This window comes from Microtus ochrogaster, chromosome 15 (genome assembly GCF_000317375.1).
Source record: "Microtus ochrogaster isolate Prairie Vole_2 chromosome 15, MicOch1.0, whole genome shotgun sequence".
Taxonomy (NCBI): domain Eukaryota; kingdom Metazoa; phylum Chordata; class Mammalia; order Rodentia; family Cricetidae; genus Microtus; species Microtus ochrogaster.
Window position 1 is genome coordinate 13,850,354 of NC_022017.1, and position 8,259 is coordinate 13,858,612.

The following is an 8,259-nucleotide window of genomic DNA, read 5'->3' on the forward strand; positions in this document are numbered from 1 at the left end:
GTCCTGGAACTCCCTTTGTAGACCAGGCTGGCCTCGAACTCACAGAGATCCGCCTGCCTCTGCCTCCCGAGTGCTGGGATTACAGGCGTGTGCCACCACCGCCCGGCAGTTCCAGGTGATTTAACACCCTCACAAGGACAGACTGGCGGACATGCAGGCAAAACACCAATAAACGTTTAAAAATTAAAAAAGAAAAGGAAAGAACAAAATGTGAACGGGACATGGCATGTAGGTGCTGGAATGGCAGAGACCGAACTTGAAAGAAGTGTGCCCGAAATTATGGCGTATTAAAGGCAGGTCGTTGTTGCATTAAAATCACTGGCTAGTCAGAGAGCAAACGCGTTTCATCCAGTTCCATCTAACTAAAGCCTGCCTCAACGACGTTGCTTTCGACATTGTGTAGAGTTATAAGGGACAGCACCTGGAGACTGAATTCTAGAGGTGACAGCTTAGCACACCGACACAAACAATGCAGCCATTTTGCTTCATTACCATCAAGTTTGGCTGTTGCAGAGCGCCGTAGATTCATTACATTAGAAACCGCAGCGTCTATGAGGCTTTTTTTTTTTTTTTTGCAACGTTTGAACCCAACCACTTGCCGTACCGACGCTACTTGTCATTCCGGAGTGGGCGGGAAAGGGACGTTCGTTGCGCGCACTTCGATCCGACGTCCTCTGCGGCAGCACGCTCGCACGCTGAGTGGGCGGAGTCATCAGGAGGATTTATATAGTCTGCCCCACGGCCTGGCCGTCCTCTATCGGCGGCGGCGTGTGAGCAGAGATGGTGCGTGTGTTAATGGCGGGCGTCCCCTTGGTTCTCTGCTAGCATGGTCCAATGGGCGCCTTCGTGGTTGGGGAGGTGCTTTCGGAGCACAGAGGACGTGGCGGTGCCCGCGACGGGCCCTAGACCTCTATTGAGAATGCGTGCGGAGGGCCGGCCTGGGCCTGTGGGAAGAGGCCTTGCCTTGAGCCAAAGCCTAAAGGACCCTCGTTTAAAACGAGTTAATTTTGGTTCTTGACATCAGTTTTATTCCAAAAGCGCGTATTGATAGCCTGGTGGGGAATTCGGTGTGCTTTGGATTGCCTTGACTAAAACGGGGGTTATTATGCGAATTTCCATTTGGGACCTGATTCCGCGAAAGGAACTGGGTCTCCCGAGTTCCCAGAAGCTACAAATGATGAACCTTTTGACGGGCGGACAGAAACTCTGTGCTGATTGTCATGTTCTGATTTGGCGTTGGGAACTCGAGAGGCCTACCCGTAAAGGCTGGCTTTCGAAGCGCCATGTGGCCATTTAGCAGGGCGTCGTGAGAGCCCTCACATGTAAAGGGGCATGCTCTCCAGGGACTAATGGTTAAGTGATAGGGTTGACCAGAGCAGTTGAGAAGGCCCTCTGGTAATGATTCTCTCTCCTCCAGTCTCACAGGAAATTCTCTGCTCCCAGGCATGGGTCCTTGGGCTTCTTGCCGCGAAAGCGCAGCAGCAGGCATCGTGGGAAAGTGAAGAGCTTCCCCAAGGATGACCCTTCCAAGCCTGTTCACCTCACAGCCTTTTTAGGCTACAAGGCTGGCATGACCCACATTGTCCGGGAGGTTGACAGACCAGGATCCAGTACGTAAAAAATTCCTTGTACAACTTGGCAGTATATGTTCACAAATGGTGCCTGCAATGAATTTGCAAAGTCCCACAGCATGTGTTCCTTCCGCCTCTGAAGCTGAGGGATGACAGTGCCCACTAATGAGACAAAGAATGGCCGTGCTAGGCAGATAGGGCCCGTTCAAAATCCTGTGGGGGTAAAGTCCAAAGTTGGTCATTCCTAACCATGTGCATGCCTGGGCATCAAAGCCGAGTTAGTCCTAAAAGCAGCCGGTGCCTCACATATTCGGAGCTTTAAGAATTGTTCCTATCTCTGTCTAGACACTTGCTTGATGTCTGGACTGATTATAAAGAGATCTTGAAACCAGGCCAGTGATAGCCTCGTGGCAAAGCTTATTTCAAGTGTAGGGTGAAGCTGAGGTATTTTATCAAAGCAAGCTTCCTGAATGCTGGGGATTACAGGTGATGATAGTTGCTGCCTAATGTAGCGTCTGTTCTAGACTACCAACGAGTACACAGAACAAGAAGTGTAATCGAGGTGTTGTGGTACCTGGGACCTTAGGGTTCAACTGCAGTGAAAGCTCCTTGGGGAGCCTGAAGATGTGGAGAGAGTCCTGAAGGCCAGACCGAATAATTGATGCGGAGGCAGAGAGCCTTTCTGGCTGAGTGGGCATTAGAATGTCGGTAGTTGTATACACACTGGTGCCTGTTTGCCTTCACAGAGGTAAACAAGAAAGAAGTCGTGGAGGCTGTAACCATTGTGGAAACACCACCTATGGTAGTTGTGGGCATCGTGGGATACGTCGAAACCCCACGAGGTCTCCGCACCTTCAAGACAGTATTTGCTGAGCACATCAGTGATGAGTGTAAAAGGCGGTTCTACAAGAACTGGTAAGGAGGGGGAGCACTGGGGAGGTGCAATTTAGGATCTTGTGGACATTGTACTGGGTTTCTTTCCTCCACCTTTAGTATTTTTGAGACAGGGTTTACCTCTTTGGAGTATGTCTTTATACCAGGCTAGCATCTCAGGTGTGCACCCACAGCTCCACGCTTCCCTTTCAATGGGAGTGCTGGGATTACATGTGTGCTACCACAGCTCAGCCGGCAGATTCTCTGTAGCCCTGATTTTCCTGGAACTCCAGACGACCTGGCGATTTGCCTGCCTTTGCTTCCCTAGTGCTGGGTTTCTTAGGACCTTCATCAAAGGTTGTGAAGACAGATCTCTATTTTGGTTTTTGTTTGACCCGAAATCTTTAATCCAACCAACCTGGTGGGTTTGGCATTGTTTTGATACTGAAAAATTGCAGATAAAGCTAGAAAGTAGGGGCTGGAGAGATGGCTCAGGGGTTAAGAGCACTGGCTGTTCTTCCAGAGGTCCTGAGTTCAATTCCTAGCAACCACATGGTGGCTCACAACTCTAATGAGATCTGGTGCCCTCTTCTGGCGTGCGGGCATACACAGAGGCAGAGTGTGTATACACAATAAGTCCTTTTTTTTTTTTTCAAAAAAGGGCTAGAAAGTAGACATGTCTATTCATTGTGCCTCTTTAGTTGAGGTTCGTTGTGGTTTGGAGATTGAACCTGGAGCCTTAGCTGTACCAGACAAGTCTCCTGCCTCTGCCTGATCCCTAATATTTCAGTGAGGTGATCCCTCGGGTAGAAAAGGGGAGATTGTGCCTTGGAGCAAGAACTGCTTTCTGTATATGTGTGGCTTTCATTAACCTGTGGACCTCTGCTCAGCTCCGCTCGGCTCTGCCCGATGAGCTCCATCCAGGCTCCGCTTGCTGGTGGAAAAGGCTCCTTAGAAGCCAGCAATGAGCCTCATGCCCACATGGTGCCAGTGTGCCTTCCTCTCATCCCTTGCAATGGTGATGATGGCCTGCACCGGGCTCCTCCCCCAACTCTGCTCTGCTCCTGAAGGCACAAATCTAAGAAGAAGGCTTTCACCAAATACTGTAAGAAATGGCAGGATGACATGGGCAAGAAACAGCTGGAGAAGGACTTCAACAGCATGAAGAAGTACTGCCAGGTCATCCGCATAATTGCCCACACTCAGGTGAGCACCTGCTACGACCTAGGAGTGAGGTTTTTCTGTCATTCATAGGTATTTTATTATCTGAGACTTGGGGTTATTAGAACATTTCAGGTGTCTTGTCCAGGTAGCAGCTTGAACTCGACTATTGCCCATGTGTAGTGCTTAATCTCATGGTGTTACTGACCAGCAGAGGGCACTGTGGCACTTTACTCCATCTTAAGTTTCATTTAATCAGCACTGGTGATTCATGGCAGCAATCAATGCTTAAATTAACCTGGATCCTTGTAAGGTGATGGCACTGGGCTGTAATGACAGTTATTTAGTTGGTTATTTCAGGCTGTTAATTACAATTCAGGCTTCTCAGTGTTGGGTATCTTGCTGTATCCCTGGCTCAACTTGAAGCTCGAAACTCACATTAAAATGAAGTTGTGAGCTTGGGCTGTGTATTTTGTTTTCAAAACACAGGGCTGGTGAGGTGGATTACAGGAACCATTTAAGTACAACTATCATGCCAGTCAACCACTCTAACTCAAAGTGGAATTGTAAGGTTGCTTTGCTGTCAACTGATGTGAGCTTTCTCCCCTTCTAGATGCGTCTGCTTCCTCTGCGCCAGAAGAAGGCACACTTGATGGAGATCCAGGTGAATGGGGGCACTGTGGCTGAGAAGCTGGACTGGGCCCGTGAGAGGCTGGAGCAGCAGGTTCCTGTGAACCAGGTGTTTGGGCAGGATGAGATGATTGATGTCATTGGAGTGACAAAAGGCAAAGGCTACAAAGGTAAGCTTTGGTAGTAGGTTGTGGTTCTGTGGGTGATACATGGGGGGTGACCTAGCTATTCTATGATGAGACTCTGGAATGTGCTGTACACAGCACCCGAGTAACACTGTGGAAGCATTCCCTGTTGCCTTCCTTCTGAGAATAGCATCCCTTGTCTAGGTTCTAGGGAATGGGATGACAGTTGAGTTTACTTGTGAACACTAAATGTTAAACTGCCTTAATAATCTAAGACATGAGCCGGGCGGTGGTGGTGCACGCCTTTAATCCCAGCACTCGGAGTTCGGGAGGCAGAGGCACTCGGGAGTTCGAGACCAGCCTGGTCTACAGAGCTAGTTCCAGGACAGGCTCCAAAACCACAGAAATCCTGTCTTGAAAAACCAAAAAAAAAAATCAAAGACATGGCATCCTCTGGCCTCAAGCGCACGCTCGCTCTGTGTGATATGCAGACATTGATGCTGCAGATAAAATCAGATGTGAAATGTGATCTGATCTTCACTCACTTTTGGCAGATAATTAGTGACTTATTTTTATAATTAGTGATAATTTTTTATATAATTTTTGTATAATTAGTGATAATAATTAGTGATAATTTTTCCCCAAAAGTAACTCAGATAAAAACCAGTTGGGCACTCACAGGGAGGAACAGAGTTGTGCCCTGTCCCTTCTAAAAATGACATGTTCTCTTTAGGGGTGACCAGTCGTTGGCATACAAAGAAACTGCCCCGCAAGACCCATCGTGGGTTGCGCAAGGTTGCCTGTATTGGCGCTTGGCACCCTGCCCGAGTGGCCTTCTCTGTGGCTCGGGCTGGGCAGAAAGGCTACCATCATCGGACAGAAATCAACAAGAAGGTGAGATGTGACAAGGATGGTTGGGATCCATCCTGCAGGTGGGGCAGTCAGGGGCGGAACCCACAGACCCAACCCTTTCCTGGGCAGGGAGTTTTGTTTGAATTTTGAGAAAGTTTCTCTAGCTTTGGAGCCTGTCCTGGCATTTGCTCTGTAGACCTGCCTGGCCTTGAACTCAGATTAACCTGGCTCCAGGGAGATTTTTTTTTAAAGATTCATTTTATAAGCAATGTTCCTGCATGCATGTTTCGTGACAGACAGACCTCAGATTATTGGAGTGAGCTGACCTTATGCCTAGAATTAGTTTTTAGGCTCATGTAGCTTATTGAAGAGCACTTTGACCTTTGGAGAGTACACATTTGTGTACTGTCCTATCTGTGGACTTCCTGCTTTCAGAGTCTGGGTACTAGGCTAGTTGCTAGCACCTCAGTGTTATTGACTTGGTTCCTAGGACTGCTTTCTCAGTTGTTGATGGTATTTTCAGATTTACAAGATTGGTCAGGGCTACCTTATCAAGGATGGCAAGCTGATCAAGAACAATGCATCTACTGACTATGACCTTTCTGACAAGAGCATCAACCCACTGGTGAGTGCTGACACCCAGATGCTTCTGTGGGGTGGCACTTGGCTTTCGTGACCCCTGTAGTAGTTCCTAGCGGGGTGGGGGGAACATCATAGCTGTTCTGTGATGAGGCTCTGGAATGTGCGCTGGGCACAGCGCCCGAGTGAAACTGAGGAACCATTCCCTGTTGCCTTCCTTCTGAGAACAGCTTTGCTGATCAGGGTTAGCTGTGTGTAACTGGCTTCTTATTTTGCACTGACCAGTATTTTATGATTCCCTAGGGTGGCTTTGTCCATTATGGTGAGGTAACCAATGACTTCATCATGCTCAAAGGCTGTGTGGTGGGAACCAAGAAGCGAGTGCTCACACTCCGCAAGGTAAAACCCAGGGTCCTTTGCTGTGGAAATACCTACTGGCCTGTCGTAAGAGTGGAATCTGACCCCCACATAGCAGTTTCCACAGTTTGCATGAGTTCTGCATATTGTGCTACTGAACTGGCTCTGGGTGTCAGTCACTAACCAATTTTTTTGTGTGTGCCACAGTCCTTGCTGGTGCAGACCAAACGGCGGGCTCTGGAGAAGATTGACCTGAAATTCATTGATACCACCTCCAAGTTTGGCCACGGTCGTTTCCAGACCATGGAGGAGAAGAAAGCATTCATGGTAAGGACCTTCATGTCCCAGTTTTGTCTTGGCTGTTTTGCCCACGTGGCTGTTTAGGATGTAGACTGACTCCTGTTTCTCTCACAGGGACCACTCAAGAAAGACCGCATTGCCAAGGAGGAAGGTGCTTAATGCCAGAATTTGCTTGACTGGTGTGGTTGGTCTCAATAAAAACTTTTTCAGTGAAATTGGCTCTTCAATTTTTCTCTAGGGCAATGGCCAACCATTAATGGAGGGGGGAAGTTCAGTACTTCAACACAGGCGCTAAAAATGCTTGGTGTCCATTGCCTACAGGAAGCATAGTGAGTCACTGGAGGACTGTATGTCCTTCCTATCTGATACATGCAGCTTCTGACTATGGAAGCTGTTTGCAGAGTTTGCTTGACACTGGGGTTGTGACAAGGGGAGGTAGGACTTGATGCTGTGGTCTACATGGTAGCTTCAGTTAGAGCTTGGCTCAATCAAATACAAAGGTTTTCTGGTGGTGATAAATGTCAGCTGCTCAGCTCAAGCAAATAGGACAGCTAGAACAGCTCCAAGGCCCTGCTCAAATAGTGTGTGTGTGGACGTCAGCCCACAGCTCTATAAACCTGGAGGTCCTTAAAGTTGTTCAGTGGTCACTTGGTGTTTCAGCCTGTACTTAAGCCCTGAGCCACCAGGGGGTGGGTATAGTACATGGCAAACAGCTAAGCTCTGCTGTGGTATCAGGTTGGCCCAGGCACATCCCAGTGAGAACGCTGATCTCATGTTGTGGACTGCTTTAGGACCCTATTAGACCTGTAGAAGGCACTACAGGACATCCAGACCTTATTCCCTAGTTATGGCCAAGATGGTCAGGAGCATGGTCTGGGGAACAAAGTTTGTCTAGGTGAAAGTGATGGAAGCCTGTGCTTGGGGAAAGTAAACAGGTAAGGTAACCTTAAGAGATGTAAATGTAGTTCGGTCCTAGAATTTTTCAGGTAGTCCAGGGTACCCTGGGCCACCTTGCCTCAAGCCTGTAGTTCTACATTATCTGTATGGTTAACATGTATTTATATACCACATGCATGCCTGGTGCCTACAGAGCCAGAAGAGGACAGAATTGGGGTTAAGGATGGTTGGTTATAAGCCCCCATGTGTGTTATGGGACCTGAACTCTTGTCCTCAGCTCCAGTTCCTGAGGCCTTTGAAAGCTGGTCCTCACCCAAGAAAGATAGCTCCATAACACCAGGCATAGAATACCTCTTTGTAGAAAAGAGGCACAGAGGGCTGTAGTTTTGATTTCTTGATACTTGGGCAGCATGGACACGCACTCCAAGCCTCTACCCGGGGCATGGCCTCTGGAGCCAGTGCCCACTACACTCCCAGCACCATTGCAAGGACTTCTCAGGAACTTAATCCTCGTGGAGGCAAATGGGAAATGTAGACAAGACTGAAAAGTGATTAGCAGAAAACGGGCCAGTGGCGGGGCCTTTCAGTCTGCAGCAAGTGTGGCAGAGGCTCTAGGACAGACAGACCTCGGACTCCTGGTCCCAGCTCCTGAGGGAGGAGAGCCGTAAGAGCAACCTGTTTTGGCCAGGTTACCTGCAGATTCCTCTGGCCTCTCTAGGACAGAGCTTGGCACACAGAAGTGTTCAATAAACTTTGGAGTGTTGCATCTGTACCTGGGTGGGAGTCACCAGCTCATTGCTGGGATACATTGCCTCTCCCAACCATTCTCCATGTGCATCATAAAGTTCCCATGCCCTGTGTCTTGTTCCTGTCACACTTTCCTCTCACTAGAATTCCAAGACAGGTCTCACCGG

At 48.7% G+C, this 8,259-nt stretch overlaps 1 protein-coding gene and 4 non-coding genes across 5 annotated transcripts; all 5 read left to right on the plus strand.

The window, feature by feature from the left end:
* Positions 1-677: 677 nt before the first annotated feature.
* Positions 678-6,663, plus strand: Rpl3 (ribosomal protein L3). The gene is made up of 10 exons (XM_005354183.2): positions 678-783; positions 1,418-1,610; positions 2,318-2,486; positions 3,515-3,650; positions 4,219-4,405; positions 5,094-5,254; positions 5,736-5,837; positions 6,095-6,190; positions 6,356-6,475; positions 6,563-6,663. The coding sequence occupies exons 1-10, from the start codon at positions 781-783 to the stop codon at positions 6,605-6,607; spliced, it is 1,212 nt and encodes a 403-aa protein (XP_005354240.1). The 5' UTR covers positions 678-780; the 3' UTR covers positions 6,608-6,663.
* On the plus strand, positions 1,172-1,233 carry LOC113456785. Its single transcript, XR_003377523.1, has one exon. It is a non-coding gene; the product is annotated as a small nucleolar RNA SNORD43 (small nucleolar RNA).
* Positions 3,460-3,514, plus strand: LOC113456793. The gene has a single exon (XR_003377530.1). It is a non-coding gene; the product is annotated as a small nucleolar RNA U82P (small nucleolar RNA).
* On the plus strand, positions 4,460-4,551 carry LOC113456791. The gene has a single exon (XR_003377528.1). It is a non-coding gene; the product is annotated as a small nucleolar RNA U83B (small nucleolar RNA).
* Positions 5,929-6,022, plus strand: LOC113456790. The gene has a single exon (XR_003377527.1). It is a non-coding gene; the product is annotated as a small nucleolar RNA U83B (small nucleolar RNA).
* Positions 6,664-8,259: the final 1,596 nt, after the last annotated feature.